The sequence below is a fragment of the Prinia subflava genome, chromosome 2, assembly GCF_021018805.1.
Source record: "Prinia subflava isolate CZ2003 ecotype Zambia chromosome 2, Cam_Psub_1.2, whole genome shotgun sequence".
Taxonomy (NCBI): Eukaryota; Metazoa; Chordata; class Aves; order Passeriformes; family Cisticolidae; genus Prinia; species Prinia subflava.
The window spans coordinates 45,905,387-45,931,068 of NC_086248.1; the positions used below are offsets into that span (position 1 = coordinate 45,905,387).

A 25,682-nucleotide genomic window follows, 5' to 3' on the forward strand; every position below is an offset into this window, starting at 1 on the left:
GTGAGGTTTGTTCCTACTCCCCTTGTGCACCAGCAGTAAAAACAAACATCTATCAGTGTTCCACATCTGTGTACCCCTAATTGTCACTGCGCTGGCCTGTCTCACACTGACAGAGAAAAAGGCAACCATGAAAATGAATCAGCTGGAGAAAAAATTCACTCAAACCTTCAGACTGCCTGGACACTATTTAAAAATATGAAGTGAATTTGGATGCGTCTCTGTAGTGGGGGACAGCCAGCAAGAGACACCTGCAAAGAAACTTAATTTGCTGATGTCATTAAGGCCTTCTCTTCCAAAAATTGGGTCCCTTAATGACATCACAAACTGGATGCTTGGGAAAGAGAGGTCCCCTGAAGTAATTGTCACTTCTGAAAATCTTGATCTCAGTTTTTAAGCAGACTATTAATAACCTGCATGTCAGAAAACTGCACATTTATGAAGAATTACCTTCCACACCCTTGTAAAATATCTCATTAAATCAAAGTTTTTACAATACTGGAAGATAATCTTATATATATACATAATTACAGGTTCTCATATGGTATCAAGTGAATGCAATTATTGGCATATTCTACATAATAGTATTTCTTTATTGGATATATATATATTTCAATTTCTCAAATATCTCACCAATAAATTCCTGGTATCTTAAACCATTTCAAAATACAGCTAGAGAATATAAACTAGTAAATATTTCAGTATATTGTTTTGATTAACCAATTTTCCTGTTAACAATATTCCAGTTAATATTCTCTGATTCTGAACAGACTGATAGCAAAGCTGCACTGATCTCAGTGGCACAGGGCTAGAGTTTAGGAGTGGCCAGATACAACCTACAGCATTGGCCTGGTCAGAGCTTTTGCTTTTCTAAACTACCACAGGGTCTGGCATCAACAGCCAAGGGAGTCAGCACAGGGACTCCTGCAGATCTCACTGTTCAAGGCTGACATAATGCAGTTTTTACTGCTAGGAAATTCAGGCAAAGGGAGCTCCAGGTACAAGGTCCTGTCTTGACTACTGCACTGTCAGCAGAAACAAAATTAATTATGAGACTATTTTCAAATATCTAACCCATGTCAAATAAGTTAGATTTTTTTTGTGATGGCATTCTAATTTCTTTATGCATTATGTAGTGAAAAGCTCAAGAATGTACTTTGGGCTGTAAAATAGTTATTTAAAATTGATTGCTATCTATAAATATTGAATATGTGTCAGATATTGGATATATACCACACACACAAAATTGTGTGTGTGGTCTGCATAAACACATATACTGAAATACCCTTAAGTACAGAATAAAACATCTAGATGTTAAATATGCCTGCCTATGTATTTAGTATTCCAGATACAGCTTAAAAGACCAAAGAGATGCATGGAAGAGAAGTGCATCTCTCCTCCATCACTCAAAATAGCAGAGATAAAAACAATACTTATTATAAATTTGCTAGTTTAAGAAAAGATATATTCCATTTCTAACAGTAAGGAGAAATGCAACAGCAGCTGCAATGCAGAATCCAGTTTGCTGCTCACACTTGGTATTTAATTACCAGTCCAGCAGAGGTTGGGATGGAGGAAGTACCAAACACTGCTTCATACAGACGCTTTCTATTAATTCAAAGAGGAAAACTGCTGTGGTCCAAGAACATTCAGACTCTCCCTGCTCTGCTGAAATAAGTGCAACAGATGGGGCTTTAGAATAATGAAGTAGGGGAGGAAATAATAACAAAAGGGAGTTTTCCTGAGAAGGGGTAAGAAACGATGTGGAAATGGGCCAGGGTGAACATCCTTTCTTACCATAGCAAGGAGAAAGCGCACGATCACAAAACTGTAGTAGTCAAATGTGAAGGCCACTGCGATGCCAAATACAAACTGACCAGCACTTGTGAACCATATAACACGCTGTCTTCCCAGTCTGCAAATCACAGCAGTAATAAAACCATGAATAACCACAAACATTCTATTAAAATACACTTGCAACTTCAGAGAGCCTAGATGGAAGTTAATAACTCACCACAGAAACTCTGGTTTAGTTACCTGTATTAATTTGTCAGTAATTCCAGCTTCCAAGAAAAAGGATAAATGGAACTTCCATTCCACAGTTCTTGTCTGGAAGCAATGTGCAGTGAGCATTACATATGTTCACCTGCAGTTTTAAGTTCTACATAGCTGATTGGTAAATTTACTCTTATTTATGAGGACATAAATCAGTTTTTCAGATCTTTTATATTAAGTAGCATCATGTTAATAATTTCTGACAAAAGTTAGCTGTGATAACACATGTCATCTTTTGCCAAAGTAACAACCAATTTTGATGGTAATGAAAGGTTTCTGTAATCTGTCTTTGTCCGGTTCTTTAAAATTGAACTCTCTAACAAATGACAATCACATAGTTCCCCACAATTTTCTGATTTCTGACAGCACATATGCATGCTTAAAGAAACACAGAAAACCAGGAAGAAAGTAAACCAATGGCTAAAAAAATCATGTCATGTACTAGCTTCAGCAGTAGATGCACAAGACTATTGGGAATTCACAACATTCCATCAACAACGGCCCTGTAACACAAACTGCATGGAATTATTTTTCTTCCCTGATAATAATTCCTTGGTCTCTTATTATCTCCTTCATTGCAAACAGCTTTTCACAAATGGGGATATTACTTTTAGACAGAGAGTTTGAGGACTTTTGGACTGGTTTTTTTTCTGTGAGTATTTAGTACTCCAATAAAATTCCTCCTGTTTTTCTCCAGCCTTGACCTGGAGTCATGAGTTGGTCTTTGATCCCTGCCAGAAAAGATCCCAAAATGTCTTAGCTATCAGAGCCCTTCTGTTGGGAAATCTGTTAATTGGTAATGGGAGGGACACACAAACTTATTTCCCATGAGCCAGGATGTGTCAGAAAATAATAACTTGCAGCTGTAAATTCTGCAGCTGTAAATCTGCAATTCACAATGTGTGTATTATCTTAACTGGTTGTCTATGGGTTGAATAAATGGAAATGAGAACAATAGAATCCTAACCTTATAAATCATGTCCAAGTATTAATTAATAAAGTTATGAATTATTTAAAGGGACTCAAAACAGATGTTGGCATTATATGCTGGGTTTGTATATATGCAGGCTGTGTAAAACTGTATTAAATACGGCCTGGGATTGGGAGGCAGATTGATTCCATGTGTTCTAAAAGCCAAATTAAAAAAAAAACCAAAAAAAAAAGTTCAACACTGCTTTTGCATTCCCATGTTGTGACTGTCACATGGTAGTGTTGTGCTAATGAAGGAAAATCAGAAAACAACATGCCTGATCTCCTTGTTCTGCTTACACTGTTAGATGTGGGATGAAATGTCACTCTCCACCCAACAGAACTCTCAGTCAACAAGCTCCTATATAGAAAGAAATAAATAACTCTAAACCGGCCTTCAAAGCAAATCACAGGCACAGAAAGTACCCAAGACAAAGCTAAGTTCAACATAGCTTGGATATTTGATTCTCACATGGACAGATGGGCATGGCTGGGTGCTCTTCTCAGGCAGGAATGTCTGTCTGAGAGAGAAAACCAACTGAGGCAGGAGGCCACAGACGTACACCCTGAGGCTTCCTGCTGCTTCTGAGTCCAGCTCTGATGCTGGATTCAGTGCATGATCTGAGGTAACACCCAGGGAGGAAGCGTGGGACAGGAATGGGCCTTGGAACCGTGAGCAAGAGACTGCTTCGGGTCAAGTCCCTCCAGGACTGATGCCCCTCCTGCTCAAACAGAGCTTTGTAGATGCTGGTAAAGAAGTGAAGCTACAGCACAGCTCACCTATGCCCATTTTTCCTCTTATGTTCACAAGCTTTCAAGAGACTGAATTTTAAGCTAATTTTTCAGGGAAAACCTACAATTGGACAGCAAGGAAAAATAGTATATGAGTGTTTGTTTTAAGAATGTGGGGCTTGATTAGACCCTTGAATCCTTTGCATCAGCTCCGCTGAGCTGTACTCATGACAGAGGTTAGGAAGGTGATTTTCAAATACATGATATTTAACCTTCTAGTAGGCCTTCAGCTGTTCATCATATTACAAAATAAAAATCTGCATTTCCATGGGAAGACTCTTCTCATGAAAAATGAGGTGAAAATCTACTCCCAGGTTTTACCATTGCTATTACAACAAGCTATTGCTATTCCTGTCAAAAGAAGTAAACAAACAAAGAAATAAAAGTCTAAAGGCAAATCCTAGCTGCACAGGGCAATTTCAGGGATCGAGGCCTAGAACAGTAGATGACAAAGTATGAAAACATTTTGAAAGTAAATGACTTGAGAATACATTTTAAAATTAGTAGTTGTTATAGAAAAAAGAAACCAAGTTAAACAGATCTGTGACTAAAGCAATATCCAAACCTTCTGAATGTTGCATATGTAGTTATGAATACACAATGAATGGAAACAACAAAACCAGCTAGATAGATACACGTGGCGTTACTGTAGTCCGAAGCTACAATTTTCAGAGGATGGTACTTTACCTGTCAGCAATGTCACCAAAAATCACGGCTCCAATCAGGACTCCAAGCATGAACGTAGGCTGGATTAATTTTGCAAGCCATTCTCGGTCACAGACCAGATCCCACTGCGTAACAACAGTGCTCTTCCACTTTGTATCATCGTAGAGAAATCCATCAGAACAGGGAAATACAGACTTGTTGCCTTTGTATTCGTATGCCAGATCCAAACTGACTTCTCGTTTGGACCTGCTGCATTGATCAAGTTCCCAAATTTCTCCATTTTCCAGCTGGACTACAATGTAATTTTCTGTTGATGTCCATAGTGTCCAGATGTCCTCTATACTTGATGCAGAGGAGTTGTGGAAAAGAACACTACTCACATTTCCAGGGAACCCACATACAAAGTTAGGAGTAACAGCCATGAACACAGATGCTAAGTAATGGATACCACATGACATAGCTTGAAAGACAGATGCAAAATAAACACATGCTTGAAATCTGTAAAGGGAAAGAAAACATTTTACTGAGGAGAAGTCCTCTATACATGAAAAAAGCATTCTGTTGGGGTAGATCAGTAAATGGAGATATCATTAACTTGTCTAGTGTTTTGTTGTGTGGTGCTGCTTCAATATTAGCTAAGCTCTGCAAGAGACCAAAGATGAGAAAAAGATCCACAGTAATCTATTGCTAAGGAATGAGTGCTGCTTGTAGTTATGCATTTAGTCATACAGAGAAAACCATTTAAAAGGAAACAATTCTGACCTTAAACACTTAATTTGAAGCAACCTTCCATCCTCCAATTCTCTGTAGCGCATCCCCTTAAAATTAAGGCCTTAGATTACTTGAATGACTAGAAAAACCAAAATGTTGCAACCTCAGGTTCATATGTGCATCAAATAAAACAAATCAAACACATTACGCCCCTCGTTCCATCTAATTGTATCTCTATAGCTGTATTCCATCTATTTTCCATCTCTCTTTATTGCAGCCAAAAGACAAAGAGAGAATACATGTAGACACACGTAGAAGATAGAATCTGAACAATGTGAAATGTTTTCTCCCAAAACAGAGCTCTGAACTGGGTTGGGTTTTGGCTTAAACATGATGTGCAATTATCCATTAAAGATTGTATCATAAAGCAAACCTAGTAAAAGAATGTTTCATGCATAGCCTGAATTTTGGCATTTTAACAGCTTTTAAAACTTGCTTGAGATGCACGTAAACCTTAGTATAAAAATTGCACATGTATTCAGAATTTCAAAAGACTTGCAATGAACTTTAGTGCCACTGTATGCAAATTCTGGACAGTTTCTGATAATTCAAGCATAAAGAGTAATTTTCTCAATTAAATGTTTAAATTATGCATATAATTAGTACAACATCTGTTCAGAAAAAAAACAGAATAGCTTTTGTTCTCCTCTCTTTTTTATTTCCTGAAGGCAAATCAATTGCAATCAATTGAAGAAGTATTCGATGAGCTTCTATACATACATTCTTACTGCAGGACGCAGCAGGTCTTGTCAGTATGAAACAAAAAGCAGATTTTTTTTACATGATCAGAGGCTACCTCTGCTGAAGTTGTAGGAAATAATGTCTAGAACCAATTACCTTGAAATGACTTTTGGAAAATTCAGAGCAATTCCAATCCCTGTAACAAATGCAGCCTCTAGATACTCCTCTCCAAAATGTATCTAATCTAGCCTTGAATTCTCATAATACAGATCTCAACAGTACATAGCCTAGGACTTTTAAATCTACTATCAAAATTTCTAAATTATTTTGGAACTATCTATAAGCAAAGTATTGAAGCAGAATTTACTGGCTACATGGTCTTAATACCCAATTAACCTTTCCAATAAAACAGTTCTCCTGTAAAACGCACCTCCATTCACCATCCTCTGCCTTTTATCTTGATTTTTATTTCTTTCCTTGGTAAATGTAAACCCAGTGGCCTATGCTGTCCTTCCAATGGCATTTGACATTGCTGTTGTTCTGCTGCAGTGCTTTTTATCCCCCTTTCTCTTGACTAACAGCTCTATTGACTTTTCTACAGCAGGCTGAGGAGTGAGTTGAATTGCTAAAACCAACGGGGCAGCTCACTTCCCTCTGGAGGATATTGCAAGGCAATCCTCAATTGCTGCTCTTTCCTGAACAAAACCAAGAGATATGGTCAGGAGAAACTGAACATAACCACAGCAACCCTTGCAGTCTATCAATTCTCTCTCAAGAGAACAGCTTCTTGGGGATTCAGCAGCTAGCCACAGATCAAAGCAGGGCTGCAACTGCTCTGAAAGGCATTTGGGCTATCTTGGACCATAAATAGCAAAGGTTATTTTGAAATGTATCCTTTGGGACCCTATTGATGCAGACAAATATGGTCAATGATGTTTTTTAGTTCCTCTTCTCTAGTTTCATTTTAAACTGTTCCCATCAAAAGACACATACTCATTTTAAAAATAGCAGAGCACAACCAAATTCAGCAACCTGGGCTACTGTTGCAGTATGCTGAACGCTAGAAAGAGATGATAGTAAATTAAACCCCTACAAGCTGTCGCATCTTCTACTAGCTAGTAAAAAGTGGCACACTTGGAACCAGGGTCCCCAGTATTTGCAATATCTGTAATCATGCATTAGAAAACTGCAGTGTCAAATAATCCACTTGGTATTTCTGAGAGAGAGGGAGAATGCAATAATTTCAAACTCCCAAACTCCCATACACACTTCTTGAGTTCCTAATTAGTTCTTGCAATACAAGAAATATCAGGAACATCATTTTTGTTCATCACAGTGAGTATGAAAAAAATATTATTGCCTTTTTTTTTTTTTTTTTTTTTTTTGTCGGAGAGGCTTGAAGGGAAATAACTTTTAAGGATAGAGTCTGAGAAGATGGCATGAAACAATGCACTACACAAATTTTTACAAATTCAAAGCCCAACAGTATCACCAGGGCTATGAGCAGAGCTAGTTAATCTTTGCTCTCACTACTCACTGGAGAGTTTTATCTTATCTCTTCCTGAACATTTCTTGTGATCATACTTCAGTGACCATTTTGACAGACTGCTCCACTGTCAAATCTTTCTGTTGGAAAGTTTCTCATTAAATCTAATTTCTATGTCCCCTTTTCAAATATAAGACTATTATTAGCTTATAAAAAACCCTGATGCAACCTTGAATAAATCTTCTTTCTCTTTTATCACTTCATTGCACAGAATTCTCAGTTCTTCTCCTGTTACTGCCTACAACCATATAAACGACAGTCTGTTACCCTTTCTTTTTCTTTGTGTCCCTTCTTTCTTTCCACCTCGGTAAAAAGCAATAAAGGATTAATTTTCAAGAAATATTTCTCATAAAATATTTCACCCTGTCTTCCAAGAGTTTAACTTACGATTAGATATAACTTATTCTTGTAAAAACATCTTTCCATTTTCAATGTTATGAAAATCTTATTCAACAAAGAAATCCCCTCTATAGCATCATTATTTTTCTTTCCTAATTTGCAGCACCAGTGCTAAGCAAACACAAGAAATCAGAAAACCAGATATACATTAATAGACATCATTTATGCTGAATATGACTTCATTTAAGAATGGAAAAATGGGTTTTTTCAGCAAAATGGCCATGTTGTTCAGAATTTTGCAGGAGGGATTGCAGTGCAGCTTTTAACCTCTACCTGCTCAATAAAAGAGCCAAGGAGCAGACAGGGGTGCTGGAATAGGGAGGGAATAAGGCCTGATGTAAAGTTAGAAAAGCATTTGGAAGCACCAGGGTCTGAAGGCATTTTGCACCACACTAACAGGCTGCTTCCCTAACTGCAAAAACTATTTACTGCTCTCTCCAGTAAAATTCCAGACTGGGCTGGCTAAGCCTCTCTCTGTGTATACTCTGCATGTGCATATTTTTGTATATACAAAACACACAGAAACTATCCTGAAAGCCCTGTTTTGCTGTGAAGGCAAAATCCCCTCCTGACTATAGCAGTGTTTTAACAGCGCTCCCACTAAGCTGAGATTGCAAAGCCCAACCTTATGAGCTTCTGGCAATCTCCAGTGGGTAGGAAGAGCTTTTCTTCTGGAAAGATCAGTGGTATAAATGTCACGAAATTCCTTAACCTGCCTAGTAACCAAAGAGGAATGAATTGGACCATTAGGGACAACATAGGGAAAGAATGAAAAGTGTGTAGGGAGTCGATATGTAAGGATGTAGGAAGATAAGTATGTAGGGATGGGAGGAGATGGGAGAATACTACAGGCTCATGGAATTTTGCTTTCCAGAGCAGCTGGAGATTGAAAAGGGACAAAGAAGGAGGTCCAGCCTCAGGGTAGACAGAGGGTTGCTGGAACAGAGACTGGGGTGGCAAAGAGTGCTGCGCCAGGAGGAGCACAGAGCTGCTGCCTCCCGTGTTGCCACCTGTGATGCCTCTCTTTGAACTCCTTGGCACACGAGCTGTATCTCAGACCCCGCGCTGTGGCCGTGTGGATGCCCTGCCCCAGTCTCAGAGCCTGGGAGCGGTCCTTGGAGCCGTGGTGCTGCCATGGCCAAGCAGCCTCTGGCCTTTGCGGGACCTGGAGCAGCCCCGGACACCGCGCTGGGCCTGGGGGTCACAGCACAACATACACGGGGCACCCACTTCACTGACCCTGAGGCACAGGGTAAAGTCTAGGCTGGCCTTGCTCCCCACTGTAAATTATTAACTTTTTTCCCAAATTCTTAGTTTAAGAGCACCAAACTGATAAGGAAGTCCTTTATTACTGAGCTTAAATCTATCTGTTGTAGACAAATATATACTATAATGCCTTTATTAACCACACCAAACTCAATTTTAAAAGTTATATTTCCCTGAATAAAGAAATATTGTTGTTCATGCGTCAAAATGATAAGAAAATATCATTGCAGGAGCAAAAAGTACTAGTGAAATTCACAAAAAGAAAGCAAATTCTGTGATTTATTTTCCTGGGCTGATCTCAAAAAGGAGCTGATTTCGGCGTTAGGATTTTAGATACTAGTCATCCTCACATATACACAACAGATTATGTAACATATATTGTTGCAGTCATTTTCAAGAACCTATTTTACAGATATGTTTTCCTTTTTAAAAACCTCACTTTTTGCCATTTAAAAAAAAGTTCTGTGAACATGATGACTGTCCTAAAAGGTATGATAATTTCTCTCAGTGTTTTTCCATGTCTTCAGTGACTTGCCATGGGAGATAATTATTTGGCAAGTACATTTTGTCACTCTTGCCAGGAGTGTCAAATATAGAAGTCAAGAAGACTTTATAGGTTACTGCTCCAGTATAAAGACACTTAATGAATGCCAGAAGTCAAATGAGCCTAAAATTGTCTTCACAAAAGCTTGAGCAAGACACAACATGAAAGTGTTCCAGTCCCTCTTAAAATATTTGTGATATTTCTCCACAGTCATTTTTCTTCAATTTGCAGCTCATAGTAAAAAAAGATTTTTGCATTTTTTACTTCCTCTGCAAAAGTTTTAAGATCAGGAAGAAAAGCAACTGGTAATACCATGCCAGTACCTGAATATAAGAAATACTGTTCCATAAAGACAACAAACTAGATCTCAGACCACTGTTGCTCTGGCTGTAGTCTCATGACACAATATCTCTGTGGCACTGTCACTGCAAGATATTTTCTCCCTTCTCTTTTGCCACTGTTTATTCCCCCCTTGAGACACAGTGCACTCTAGCCTCAGCTGTGGTGGTATTTCTTTTGTGGACCATCTGTGAACTTTGTTTGGCAAACTGACCTGACTTGAATAAAAAAATCAAAATAAAAATTAAATTCAAAAAGAGAAATACAAAACCAACAAGCTAGACTAGTTGCTTAGTCTAATTTATATTGCATCCATGCAAATTATCCACACTAGTCTATTTGAAAAGGTGTGTCTGGCATGCAAAAAATACTTGAAGTGCATATTGCCACATATATGTTAGAGAATAAATCCCCAGCCTCAGAGTACTTTTAGCATTGTCAGGTATTACAGTGTACAGCAAGGAAAAAACTTGTTGGACAGAAATTGTATATTAAATAAAATATGATTCTGATTTCCTTGTCTGTCCATTAAAAAGAGGAGAAATTATGAGATACTCATCAAAATCTAGTGTAAACATTTAAAATCATTTTGGTGTAGAATAGAATAACAAAACTGTTCTGTGATTAGCAAAATATTTGTACTATTCCACAGGCTTTACAAGAACTGTTTTTACTGCTTGTCTTCTCAATGATCTTATTTGTAAATTGCTCAAGTCAGAAAACACAGTATGTTTTTGTTGTGCAGTGTACACTCAACAGGATGGATTCAGTGGAAAGATATTTCCAGATATTCACTATTTCTGAAAGAATTTGTGTTCAGTAACCACTTTAACCTCTATATTCCATCCTGGGTTGGTTTGGTTTAGGTTTTTTTTTTTTTTTTTCGTATGAGAAAAGCCATTCAGCATTCTTTCCACTCTAAACCAAAAAGCTATGATACACTTCCACATTTATCTTTTGAGAGGAAAGGAACTGAATGTGACTCAACAGTATTTTTGCCATGGTGCAGAGATACAGATTTGGAAGCAGCCTTAAATATACAGCATTCACAGCCTTATTTGATTTACGGTGTCAAGAATAAACTTCCTTCCCTCCTAAGGGCAGTTTGAACTATGCTGAGAATCTCAGCCCACATGGTTATTTCCAGAATTTGTTTTCAGAGGCAGAAGATGCTGTGTTGTATGTCCAGTTTAAACCTACCAACAGCACAGGTGAAACAGGAGTAAAGAAAACTGTGGAGATCAGGAAGACCCCAGGAATTACATATTATCATCACTGATGACAATGAGTGCATCAATGTGCAGTCACCAAACATCAGATACCAAATCATTCTTCCATTTAGAACTGATTCTAAACTCTATCTGAACTGATAGAGTTCACTTCTATCCCATTAAACTTATATACATTTGCCTTTGATTAAGACAAGTCCAGCATTTGTTAACCAGAGTCAAGATGAAAAATTCATTGGCTGCTCACTACCCTGCATTTGGTATGACAGCTTAGATGAAGTTACATCAGCATAGAAACAAAGAAACAGTGCTACTGAATTAAGGGCCATACTTAAATATATATATATATATATATATATATATATATATATATATAAAACTTAATAGAACAGTTCTACAGTTCTTCATTTCTGACTATTTAAATCAGGCACATAAGGTTCCTGTCATTACCTGTGACAAAACAATAAATATTGCTGGGTTCCAACAGTTTGGTAGCACAGCTTTCACCTGTGGACAGCCACACACAGCTGAAAGGGAGCTGCTGCCAAAGGTGCCCTGGTGTTTCTTGGTGCCCCTCTGCCAAGGGTGGCAGCCCCCAGGGGAGAGCCAGGCAGGAAGATGGTGTGATCATGGCTCAGCCACTCCAGCCCAATGCCCAACCTTCTCATTCAATGGCAGTGAAACTGGGAAGGACATGGAGGCTCTGGATTTGCACTCAAGCAACCAAAGTACACATAAACATTCCACTCGACTTCCCTGGGAAAGAAACCTCTGATTAAGGGGGAACACATCCCTGGGATGCAACAGCAACTCCAACACTGGAGTCAGTATTTTTTTTATTCTTGTTACCCTCATGCCCTTTCTGCTATAAATGTGTTAAGGACATACACCAGGTAATTTAATTAAGAAATGCAATTTGTAAGCGGTTCAGCTTTGTTTTGGAGTTACTTGGACTATTGTTACACACAGCAGAGTGGTTACACTTGAACAGTAGTAACACTTCAGGCTCTGTATTTAGAAGTTTCTATTCCAGGAATGGCATTTCTATAAACATCTACCATTTAGAAAATTAGCATGTACTCTGCATGATATATTACTAGCATTACTTGTCACAGGGAAAACTCAATTCCAGTTTCTCTGGTAACGTTGTTTTCTTTTGGTCAGCCTCTGCTTTGTGGACAAATCCAAATTAGGTATTTCATTTCCCTCCACACTGTACTGTTTCCATCAGCTTACATAAGCAAATCATTTCACACCATAATCTGTAAAGTTTCTAATAGATTTAATGTTTTAATTGAGATTCCATCTAACTATAGATGTAGACAGCATTTCATGTATAAACAATTATATTTCATTCTTCCTTTTCCATTTAGGAAATCAGATGTTTTCTGCTGGTTACATAGCTGATACAATGGACTTCATTCAAACTAGCTTATATTTATTTTATCTTTTTTTTTCTGTCTATAACCCTGAAATAAAACTAACTGGTTGACATATTAATTACATTCTTATTCCTTTGTTGTTCTATTTACATATTTCTTCTGCCAAACTTTGAATCTGTTGCAGCTGATGGTACAAACACATGAATCGAACATCTACCTCAGAGTGGTGAAAACTGCCTATTCTGAAGCAATGAGCAATCTATTTTTTAAAGATTAATTCACAAAGTAATTAAACCTTACAGTTCTCATAGTTATTTTATGCCTTTTAAGAACTCTTTTGTTGTTGTTGTTTCCTGTTTATAGCCACACCTAAGACTTGGATACATTCAGCTCATTTTCAGTAAAAATTCTATGTAAATTCTCTTCATGCCATGCCACACATTGTTAAGCATACTCCCGAAGGTTTTAAATGTCTATATTTGAAATTTAATTCCTTCCTGCCTGGAAAATGATTGTAAGATTACCCATTCTTACAGGTTTTCGAAAGTTCTCATTGAAAAATGTAAAACAAATGAGAAGTCTGTGTAATTAATTTAAGAACACTGGACATCACTTTCCTAGGGAATGTTTGTAGCTGTTCCTGTACATATGAGTAACCTCTGAGTTTTCAGTTAGAAATAATACAGAATATTAGCTCCATGGATCAAATCATTTCTGTAAATACTTGAGAGAAATGTCATGGAATTTTGGGTTGCTCCATTCTGTCAATCTTCCTTAATATAAGCAGTGATTTTATCCATAGCATTACTTTTGCAGCCTTGAATATGGTTAAGGTAATTTAGTCCATTTTTATGGGCTACATAAAGCAGTTTTAACTAGCTAATGTGTCCTTCTACGCTCCCTGGCTCCATTTGCAACTCTTACTATGTTCTTGGTTAATTCTGACATTCACCATAGTGACTCATCATCAAAAGTAAACAGAAAAGCTGAAGTAGGTACTTTTGCTTTATTAGCTTTTTTTGAATATTTCATTAAGGAAAATACCACTTAACAAGATGTCACATTAAGGAATTAGGTGTCAGATAACTCTGTCTTCTAAAATTTGGGACAAAGTCAACATGTAAATCACGGCATCCCTTCAGAAAAGGCAACTCAGTGTCAGCCACAGATTCTTTTCTGTTGAAGAGATTTCTGACAGTCACAATCCCACCTGTATGGAATCCTACATTTTCAATTCTACAGCTCTACAGCTTGAAGAAAGGGATTCAATTTAATGCAGAGTCTGGCATGGTCAAAGTATTTTCTTCTGTTAAACATGGTTTAGCTTCTGGAATTGTTTAAGTACACTTGTATTTAGTGGCTATGCGCTACATGACAAATAAAAGAGCCTGAACAGGATAACTCTTCTCTCTCTCTGTAACAGAGTAGCTTGAATCTTTAACAAAGTCTTCTACAGGTTTTGTTAAAACCCAGTTAGGACAAGGAAGAGGAGTAAAACTTATCTCCTTTGTTCCTCTCTCTTCAGGAGTCTTCACTGATGACCCACCTGTCATTCAAGAGCTCTTGGGAGGGCTCAGGTTAGTAGCTCTGACAGCACATCTTCTCCAAGGCAAGGCAAGTTCTCTCTAAACCCACAGAAAAGAGGGCTACTGATAGCAAGAGGACTTTAAGCTTCTTTTGCAGGTTTGTGGCCCATCTTTCTTCCAAACTGTTCCTCTTCACTGCAAATGCATAACCCATTCTTTACTTCCACAATACTGTCAAGTTCTTTCCTTGAGTCTTTCTCTTATGGTATCTCATACAAGGAAATGATCTGGAATAATCCTATATTCTAACTGCACATTAATATTTACAAGCATTTCAGAGGTCCCATTCTCCACAAAAATAAAGAAGCTGAATTCTGCTTCGACCTGCCAGGATTCTTCTACATAAATCTACTTTTGTACTAACTGCCCCCTCTATTCTCAATGAATGAGACAGAACTGAGGTTGGCTACACTGATACACTGAGGATGACAGTTCTTCAAGGAGCATAAAATACAGGTGTAAATGAGGTGAGGTTCCAGTTTCTCTGAACCCGGAACTAACACGAAGCACCTTTATGGTATTCCCTGCTCTGCTGACATACACCAGTTCTAAAGACACAGGAAAAAAGATCAAACAACAATTTGTTCAGGGATATGATATGTAAATATAAATTATTTAAATGAAATGGGATGTCATCAGTAGAATTTCACGATCCTTACAGTTCACTTAGAGGCAATATAATGTATACAGTATGCAATCCATATACATCTATACTATTTCTCTAGATCCCCCTTCCACTTGGAGAGGAGCCACAGACAAACCAGGATTTACCTTGTCCTAAACCACATAGTGACAACAAGACAGATGGGTCATGCCCTTAATGGTCCAATTCCTCCTCTGGACAAGGTGTCTTAACAGATGTCTGAAGTTCACACTACAGGCCTGTAAAGATCCTGAGATGAGCTCACCAGTGCTTTGACTTGGACAGCTGATTCCCCACACAGCTGGAACAGACTTTTATAGATGTACCAGGTAGGAACTTAGATGCTTCCATATCTCTTTCCCAACTTAGAGAGGAGAACGAAGTCCCAATACAGCTGGAAAAGTTCAGGCCATCATGGATTCAACACATTTAAATGGCACTGAACTCCATCCAAAGTGTGGTGCTGATTGCTCTTTATAGAGCAGCAAATTATTCCCAGTTCTTTGAAGCACCTTCTCAGCACTTCTTTTCTACTTCTTGCTGCCTTATTGGCCTTTTCCCATCTATTCTTCAGGGCTTTCCATCTATTCTTCCTGTATTCTTGCTTCAGCACCACTGCTGCAGCTGTCTCTCTGATGCAGTTACCTAATGGTAATGCCTCCAGATAACAGGAAGAGGAAACCTAACTTCATCTCTTGATGAAAACATTTTCTCGAGGAAAGGCTTCAGTCTATGATCCAATGGATGGTGCTTCTAGATGCCTCAAATCATATTTTCACCACATGTCATTTTCGAAGAACCTCTGGTCTGCATGAGGTGAGCACTATAGTTTGCCATCAGTGTACCATATTAAGGTATATGTTAGTTCTCTAAGCAGTTTCAGTATTTTCTGAAGACAGCTAAGATTTATCTCCAAGTGTATGGACAATTTGACAGATAAACCATCATTATTAGGACTTGTAAATCTCTGTCTTCTACAGTTTGTTGTTACACTTTTTCCAGTCTTGCAATTGTAACCAAGATGTAGCTACCTCAGCTGATATCATCTTCGGCTTCCTATTTTTTCCATATTTTTGAAAAATTGAGGATCTCATGTGCTTGTTCAGCTGCTATAGTTTTGTGCCTTAAGCTACCTTAAATAAAATGTCAGCAGTGTATGTATCTCAGTACCATCCTTCTTCTGTATAGCAAAATGATGGCACAGAAATTGTGACAGAATGTGCTAAAGGCCCCTGGGACCTTCAAAAAATTCCCTAAATTAAAAGGTGTTTTCCACCTGCATGATTTTACTTCCTAAAATAAATTGACCAACCTTTCCATGAGTAAGGATATAATAATATTTGATAAAATTTTCCTTCTAGCTTTGCTTTATCTTAGTACTGCTGAAAATCATTACTATTATGAGAAAATTACTGACACAGCTTTTATAGGAATGGTATCCCTGTCCTAGGCATTGTATTACAGGGAACACACTGTCCAGTGCCTTAGATATTTCATTTTCATTCACACCATAATATTTCAGGATGAAACACTTGATTATCAGCTCCTTGACATGTGTGAATACTGCCTTATGCTGCCATGACTGTGTCCATGCTACAACTTGGTTTAGAAGCCACCTTGGGGGGTTGGCAACGTTTCAGAGGTGAATCTCAACCGTCTGGTTTACAAATCATAATTGATTTAGCAGCTTTAAGTTTCAGTGGTGCTCGCACTGCAGGTTCTAGCCTTAGAGGAGTGTAATGGATAGTACAGGTGCAATTTCATCCTGCTTTTCTATTATTGTAATCTACTTTTTAATCTACTTCTCTTACTATTATCTACCTTTTCAAGCCAGAAACAGGCAGGCACCTCCAGGGTGAGGATGCTAGCATGTTTTGTGGCAGAACAGTTTTGTCTATGCAGATCTTGCTTTAGACTGCCCCCAGTAAGACCTGAATCCCAGCAAATGCTGCTAGAACCAGACCAGGCTGCTGGTGCATTGCCACCATTATCCCGGAGCACTTGCCAGTATCCAGCTTTGGTTCTGAGTCTTGAGAATATTTCCACTTTTGCCTAGTCAGGCATAGATAATAAGGCCTTTGTTTCAGCTGCTAGAGTTTGCTCTCTGAAAACACATGGGCTGTCTCGGTTCTCCAAAGCTATTATGATGCCTTTCAACCAACAGGATTAAGTACTATTTGCAAAATATCTCCCACTATGCACACACACACACAAAAAAAAAAAAAAAGGGGGGGGGGGGCGCAAAAAGGAATGATGCCAAGTCCCCCTGTTTCATCCTATGAACATCTGAAATGAGCACAGGCTGACTCAGATGTTATAATATAGCATAGTTGTAAGAACACTTATCAAACGTTTCTGTCAAACACCACCTCTGACTAGGAGCCAAAGGAGGACTTAGATTTGAGATTCTTCTGTCTGGCACATTCCAGTAAATACAAACAGCTGTCCACCGGTATATTTTGAAAACTGAATGACAGATATGTTGCAATAAACTTATCCACTGTACAAGATAGCATATGGGGAAAAAAGAATTTTTTAAAACAATCTCCAAACCGCGGCACTTTGTTCATCTTCAGGAAACTACTCAAAGTTTAAACAGAAATTCACATTATACTGTTTAAAAATATTAATTTTGTGTAGAATGTCCTAAATACTGAAAGTATTAGTATTTGAGAAAAATCTAGTAATGTTTCCCTTTTTTAAGTTAAAACTTGTCTGTTCAAATGCTAAATATGAATACAACGGCCTGCTTCTCCATACTAACTTGGAAAAGGAAAACCAATTTCTTTTCATATCTAACAAGCATACTTCTCCACGGGAAAAAAATATTTCTGTTGGGAAAGAACCCTTCAAGGTATCTGTAAAAGTTTGAAAATCATTACTTGAAAGTGTTCTTTTTTTCTTTTTGTGAAAAGAAGTGGTGAGCACGATCTCTGAGATATTTGGGACTCCTTGTTATTTGATACAAACCAAGAATTTCTGGGAGTAACATGTACACAGCACAATTTGCTGATGTAATCTGATCACGAGAGCTGTGAGCTGTGAAACAAGAGAGAGGATAAGGGCAACAGCATGAAAAGAGGAGCCTGGAAAAGTTCCGAGATGCGAAAAGAAGACAGACTGTTTGATGTAGAGCTTTAGAAGCAAACCAAGAGCTCTGCAAAGTAGGGAGAAGAGAACAGGGTTAGCAGTGGTCGTTCAAATATTGCTACCATGGCACTGACCAGCAGTCAGTAGAAGTCCACCACAAAGAATTTCTACAAAACTCAAGCAAGTTTTTGAGCTAAGCAGACTCTCTCATATATTTATAAACACTAGAAAAGTTCCAGGGTAATAAAGAGAAGATGTTGAAACTTCTCTACATTAGTATAATGTCTACTAAACCCCATGTTTGGCTGCAGCAGATGACTCTTCTATCCAAACAGGCAGCCTGTCCTGCTTCCCTCCTGCTCACAATTGCCATTGCTAATCTTTGGTTTGCTTGCTTCTAAAGTCCAAACTGTAGCAACTCCACTGACCGGGCAAAAAGTTCATAGAAGACAACAGTGCAAAGATGTCAAAACCTGAATAAATAGATAAACATCTCAGTAAAGATAAATGGAAGTAATTTTTAATTTATTAGATAGTCTAGCTGCTAGTAAAGTGTATTATTCGTAAAATCAACATTTGAAAATCTAGGTAACATACTCAGCTTTGTAAAAGACAGAGTATTTCAGAAGAAAAGGCAACCTTTTAAAAGATTGTGGAAATACTTCCTTACAAAATCTGAAAGTAGTGTCGGTGACACCCAATCTTCCTGTCTCTCCCTGACAATTTTCACCACCTGCTTTTAGCTAAAGTATAAGCCAGGATTTGAAAACTGTTAATCACAAGGAAAACGCTGTGTACCATGTAAGCTGCGTCTCAGAGCTACCAGGCGTTCCAGCTGGGAAATCAAATCCTTACACTCATCCACACTTACCATAAGGGGTACTTCCCCAGATCTCTCTCTGCACAGTTATTCCTGATGAGATCATGTCTCCCCTCAGCACACTGCCATGGTGCAGATCAGAGCCACAGAACACAAAGCCTGTTTCTCACCAGCAACCACATATGTACATTTTGTGTCCTGCTGGTAGATTGAAGTCACTGAAGTTATTAAAAGCCCTTTGGTTTATGTGGGAATCAGAGGTGCAGGCAGTGTGAGCTGTCTCCTAAAGCTCACCTACCCACTATGCCCACGCTCTGCTACCAACCTTATGCCCACTGGTCATGTCTCCCCCTTCCCAGCATGGGGCCTGCCAGGAACAGCCAATGTCTGACTGCACCTGAATTTACCTGATGGGCCCCTGAGAGGGTTTGTGGAGCTGGAGTGGGTGGGCAGAGAGGGGCTGAGGCAGGGGGCTGAGAGGGAGAGCCCATAGGTGCAGTCTGGCAGGATCTGCTGCATGGGAGAAGGGTACAGTTCACTGCAGGTACTTTGGGAGTTTAAGGCTTGGCAGCCCTCTAGTGATGAGGTCATCTGAGTCAGACAGCGCTATTTGTCTGTCATCCAGTCTCTGCAAGAGTGACCAGTGATCTCATGCTCCACAGACAGACTCAAGAACAATGTTTAAAACAACCTTCTTGAATTTATAGGCCACAGATGCTAGCCATGCCCAAATTCAGAGGCATAAAGTCTTCCTTTGATGGCATAGGCTACAGGAGCCATTACATTTTTATGGCTGTTCATGCATTTCTCAAGACCCTATCAAGAACAATGGCATCACTGAGACTTGTGAGAGAGACCCCAAAGGGAAACCAAAATATTGTCAGCATCCATGTGAATGTCAATTCTGTAAAATTCACAGCCTTAATCGGTGTGAAAGGTTTATATATTATCTGTATATTAATAGCTTCTATATAACTATATATTATATATTACGTATATATAAAATGCAAACATACTATCTCTGTATTTATATATGTATGAACAGCTGCTCATTCTCTACTGCATCTGTCAGATTTTAAGAAAATCAAAACAGTCTCAAAATACTAACAGTCATGCTTGGATTGCTCAGAATCTGACTGTGTCAGATCTACAGAATCTATATATAGTGCACAGGTTATATGGGCCTTGAGGGAATTGCTTGAACTGAAGAAATGAACCACTGATTATCTCTCAGTGCCAGGGTGCTGCAAACTGAACAGAACTAACTCAATGGTTGCAGTTATGAACAACTTTTCATATGAAACAGGATCATTTATCTAGCACTATCAAGGGAATAAAAGGAGTTTTTACAATATTTTTAAATAGCTCAACCCACCATAAGCTGCTATTATCCTTACTGTTATACCACTAGTGTGGCCTTTGAAATCTCAAATAGCTGTAAATCTAACACGACTATGCAAATTCTGGTAGCCTTCATCTCATCTCAAAGCTCCTAAACTCAAAGCTCCTATTGAGCTGCATGTCAAATAATTTGGTCCCTAGATGTCAGATTATTACTATAGAATTGGTCTCCTTTTAATTGCAAGGAGTAGTTTTGAAAACTTTATCTAAAGTATTGATAAATGTTCTCAAGTAGGAAAACTACTCCAGTAATTAAAAATAACTACTTTTGTGTTATTTCAGTATTCAGTGTCAAATGCCTGCTTTCCCCAAAGAGCACACAGAACTGAAGAACAACAGCAGAAGCAAAATCAACTGATTGCTAGGATTTCTCTCCTAGTTCACACAGAACAAGGCATTTTTATTGCTGACCCAGAATTGACAACAAATGACATTTTGTTCAGATACACATGCCTGTAAGTCACAACTTAGTCAAATATCTAATTTAAGCATAGGTGCCACTTAAACAAGAAAACGTCTTTCCATCCTAACCATCTGAAGAGGCTATTGATACCCACCACTACTGCTTGCACATGATATTAAGAGCCTCTCCTGCTGCAGTTCAGGCACTTCAACCATTACAAGGAGCTCCCAGGCTTTGTCCAAAATGCTGCTCCTGCCTGCCCCTGAGAGAAGATCAACATTGTGGATTAGGCTGGCTCACTGGTCACCGAGCTAGGAAGCACAACACTGCAATTCAACAGCTGAAACTTGTAGCCAGACTGTGACACATGGGTCTGTTCCAGCCATCTGCTCCGAGGAGCGTGTGCCTGCAAACCCCATGATGATCAGCACATCATGGAAGTGCAGCAGAGAACTCACTGTGAGGTTGTGCACCCATTAGCCTTAATATTCATATCCTCTAAAACTTAATTTCCTTGCCTGACATTTCTTCTCCATTACCTGCTATAAGCAGTCTCAGACACCAGCCCTGCATCCAGAGCTACAGAAGCATAAACACACACGCCAGGTCTGTGTATCCATCCAACAAAGCCAGGCCTCTGTACACACACACACCCCACAGCCACAAAGCACATCAAAGGGAACTCGCCACCATGCACACATCATTTACCACACAGGTAAACCCTTGCTGATAAGGATACAGGCACATACTCCTTATCCACGCAACAAAGGCAACAAACCCAGCCTCAATAAAACCCACATGATCTCTTGCACTCAACAACCCTCAGCCCCTAAGTACAAACAGCCTGCATGTCACACAGTGCCCCCCTGCACCCTGCTTGTGCCCTGCTGTCACCCTGAAGTGCACAGGCTGTTCCAGGCCCTGGGGCTCTGTGTGGCTGTGTGTCTGTGTGTCTGTGTGTCTGTGTGTGTGTCAGAAGTGTGTGAGTCGGGGTGTCCGGGAGCGCAGGGCCGTGGCCGGGCGGCAGCTCGCACGTGGTGCCGGCAGCGCAGCGGGGCCATGCGGCGCGGCTGCTGCGTGGGTGCCGTGCGAGCGCGGCGCGCACAGGGATGGATGTGCGGCACGGTGCGAGCGAGAAAAGCGCACAAGGGAATGTCCAGCGCTGCAAACCCAGGCAGCAGCGCCTGTCTGCTCCGTGTGAGCTCACACAGCGCGGTGCGGGGTGCGTAAGCGCCCGTGTCACTTTCTGTGTGCGTGTGACAGTCCCCGCGCGTGTGTCGGTGCGGCGGCCCGAGCGTGTCTGGGGCAGCGCCCCGCAGCCCGCGCGATGCCGGGATCCCACACACGGGCGCACGGTGCCGTCCCCCCCGGGGCAGCTGTGACACCCGGGCCAGCGCGGGCAGCCATCGGTCCCCGCACGGGGATGTCCGGGTGTGACAGCGGCGTGCGCGGGGCACCCCCAGTACCTGCCGAAATGTCCCAGCGAGTCGAAGAGCCGCTCGGAGCTGAGAGCCATGGCGGGGCGGCCGCAAGGCGGGAGACTCGGCGTCGCTGTCCCGGCGGTGCGGGGAAGCGGCACGGCACTGTCCCGTCCTGTCCTCCCCTGTCCCGTCCCGTCCGTCCCCCGCCCGCCCCCGGCGCCCCGCCCGCCGCGCGGGGAATGGGCGGGCGGGAATAACGGCCGCGCCCAACGGCCCGGGACCCGTGGGAACGGGCACCGGGAACGGGCACCGGGAGCAGCACCGGGAACGGGCACCGGGAGCCGGCACCGGGAACGGGCACCGGGAACCGGCACCCGGCCCCGACAGCTCCCTGCGCGGTCCTGCGCGCCCCCGGCTGGCTCCGCGCCAGTCCCGGCGCCCGTGTTGCCGCTGTGGAACTTTGGCTCCCGGGAGAGCTGTTCACCCTCCCGCACTGACCGAGCGCCTCAGCCCGCTCATGTTTTTCACGTTAAAATGAAATTAAAGGAGGCGGTTATGTGCTTAAATCCTCCTGTTACAATCCAGTAATCCAATACATTTAGGCTCTAGTGTATTTAACGTGGACGTTTTGAATTAAAGGAGGGTAAACCCATTTTTTTCCACAGAGCAATATCTGAATCATTTTTAGTAACCTTAGTAATCCGCACTGCTATTTGGATACACCTTCCTCCTCTGCCCCCAAAGTTTTACAATGTAAAACAGAGTTATCATTTAATAAAAGTAAAATATGTAACATGTCCTGTATCTGCTTGACTGTCATTAGTTCTCAATTTTGTAATGAATCCTCAATTACATTTGGACTTACTTTTCTGCCTTGCCGGTAGAAGGCCAAGATAATCAATTTGAGATTGAGGATTAGCAAAGCGAGTTGCAACAGAAGACCTTTGTAATTAACTTAGCAGAAGGTTTTGTTGGAACAGACGCGCTTTAGCAGCCCAGTCACTCTGGGCTCTGAGAATTAGGCAAGGTACAGGGGAAATAATCCCAAACTGCAGGTACAGCTCTCGTATTTAAGGCTTTTCTTCCCTAGAGAACTTCATTTCCCTTCTCAGACAGATACAAGTTGCAAGTTTTCCCTGTTCAGAGCAAGGAGGTGGACCAGATGCCCTCCAAAGTTTCCTTCCAACCTAAGTTATTTTATGATTCTGTGATGAAAGACACATTTTCCAGCAGAATGCATCATCTCTTTCTGGGCTGCTCTATTGAAAAACACTGAAGACCAAAACCATAACAAAACAAATCGGAAAAAGAAAAAAAAACCAAACAAGTAAATTCAACCTTATTACTTGTGTACTTCATTTTTTAGGAAGCACAGCAAAAGCTGAGAAGAAAACCCCTGTTAAATCCCTGGAAGTCAACCTTCTTCCTAAAAAACCTGACCCAAACCCTTCTGCTACCACACTCAGGCTCTGCTGCTTCTCGGGGAAATGTGCCTTTAAGAGGCTCTGGCACCAAGCAAGTACCACAACTGCTCCTCTGCACAGAGCAGATGTTGGGGCTTCAGGGTGACAATCTGTTCCAGCATAGACCTGGAAAAAGCAGATGTTTGTCAGGCTCTTTGGCTCTGAGTGACTCCTGACTACACCAGCAAAATGAGCAAATAGTAAGTTACACAACCAGGAACCTGAATAATGAGTTCAGCAGAGGACTGCTCCTTGCAGCTGGTGAGTTTTCAGACCACTCACCTCATCCACCAGTTCTGAAGGCTTTGCTGCTTCTGACCCATATGTCCCTGTGCATCAGCAAAGGACATTTTTAACACTGAATCTAGACTTTGTTGCAGTTACTTTCTTAGGATACGTAAGCCAGAAAGCCTAAGGATAGATCTGGGTTTTTTTGGTAAGAATTTTTGAATTGCTTTAGTTTTACCTTATAAATACCAGCATTAAATTTAATCATCCAGGGGTTTTGGGGGTTTTTCCTCAGAATGTTTTTCAGGTTTAAAATGCTACGTCCTTGAATGCAGCACGGGTACTTTAACAAAGCATTTCTTTCTTCTAAGAGCCACACTAGCCAAATAATCATTTGCATAAACAAACACCAGTGAATAGTAAACGTTCTGGTTAAATATTGTGTTGCTGGTCATGTGCCTCATTTTAGTGTATTGCTTTCAACAAGTAAATAAATCAGTTTTCAGTAGCATTATGAGGAGTAGGTAGTATCTAATTTAGGCATAAAAGTTGAGCACGAGAGAAAACCTAATTCCTTTCTGTGCCATTTTTAAAGCCTAAAACAATCCATAGTTTTTTGTCTTTGGAATCTCTTGTAGGCATTATTGTACACATTTCTATGCTTGTCTCTTTGATATCATGATTTTACTGCCCGTGGCAGAGTAAAGGAAAGAAATTTGCACACACTCCTATTAAAGTTAATAACAAACTCCCACATGTCTACATTTCTAAGGGTTATTAGTAATGTCTTTAATGTCTGCTCTCTTAAAGTTGTGGTGGTCAGAGATTTGCCTTTTTTCTTTCTAGCCTGTGAAGATGCACACCATGGTTTAAGCTTGCCTTTTCTCCTGTCCTGTTATGCCAATCCTATATGAAGTAGTAACTGCATTTAGCCTGCATCATTGCTCACTGAGATGTTTTTCATCATAGTGAAAAAATATTCATAGCACCGGTCACATAAAATACACGGCTCTCTTCCCAAAGGATTGTGCTCCGTGATAAACTCTTGTGCAACAGAAAATACAGGGAACATCAGAGAAGGCGTGATAGATTTCTGTAATTAAAATGTGTCAAGGTGAGGCCATCCACATTTAAATTCTACTTACTGAAGAATTATAGGGATTTTATTAGAGATTTATTCAGAAGAAACTGAAGCAAGGTTGGGATCCCTTTCTTATGATGTCTTTAGGTGGGAACATCAAGGGTGTTCACAACAAACACTCTTCAGGGTATTCCAGAAGTTGAAAATGTTGGTCTTTTACTCCTGCAAGGGGAATGTGCAATGGTTCACCACAAGAAAACTTGAATTAACCTCATTTCTGGCACTCACAAGCAGGCTGTTGTTCAACAGAGACATTTGATACTGCACAATCCTTGAGGAAAGAGTGAACTTAACAGTTTGTAACAGGAGAAGAAATGGTTTACAAAATAATCTCCTTCAGTCTGACATTCCCACTAGGAAAAATCCAGCACTTACTGGTATGGGCTATTTGTGGTCTCCTCTTTTTTAAGTCAAATAACAGTGTCACCAATATATGAGAGGTGTTTGAGGAGCGTGCCTGTGACGTGGTTCTAATACATCCATGTATGTACACAGAATTTCACGTTGCAGCTGAACCCAAAACACCAAAGTGGTGTGGATGGCAGATAACTGGCAGTGTTGCCAACATCGTGCCATGGACACAGATAATGAGTTATTAAATCGAGCCAATTCCTGACCCATCTGTTTCCCCACTCCCATAGGCAAGGTTTATAGACCAGAGATGAGGAACAGTGCAGGAACTTCAAGAAACACAGCTGATCTACCTACTGCCTACTCCCCCCCAGGCCTTCAGGTAGAGTCCAGCCTTGGGTGTTCTCTTGACATCTGCTTTTACCAAACCAGTGAAAAAAAACCCGCACTGAAATCAACCACAACACATCTTCAATGTAACCTCTCACTTCCTGTTTTG

The 25,682-nt window shown here is 40.3% G+C and overlaps 1 protein-coding gene across 3 annotated transcripts in view; it reads right to left on the reverse strand.

Moving 5' to 3' along the window:
• Positions 1-22,755, reverse strand: part of SLC22A16 (solute carrier family 22 member 16) — a 31,764-nt gene extending 9,009 nt beyond the window's left edge. Inside the window, exons 1-4 of one of the 3 annotated variants that reach the window (XM_063389803.1) lie at positions 22,046-22,755; positions 20,734-20,841; positions 4,501-4,977; positions 1,795-1,912 (exon numbers count right to left, since the gene is read on the reverse strand). In XM_063389803.1, coding sequence (XP_063245873.1) covers positions 1,795-1,912; positions 4,501-4,937 — 555 coding nt within the window. In that variant the 5' untranslated portion in view covers positions 4,938-4,977; positions 20,734-20,841; positions 22,046-22,755. The remainder of the gene's footprint in view (positions 1-1,794; positions 1,913-4,500; positions 4,978-20,733; positions 20,842-22,045) is intronic. The other 2 variants (XM_063389804.1, XM_063389801.1) reach the window with 2 other exon arrangements.
• Positions 22,756-25,682: the final 2,927 nt, after the last annotated feature.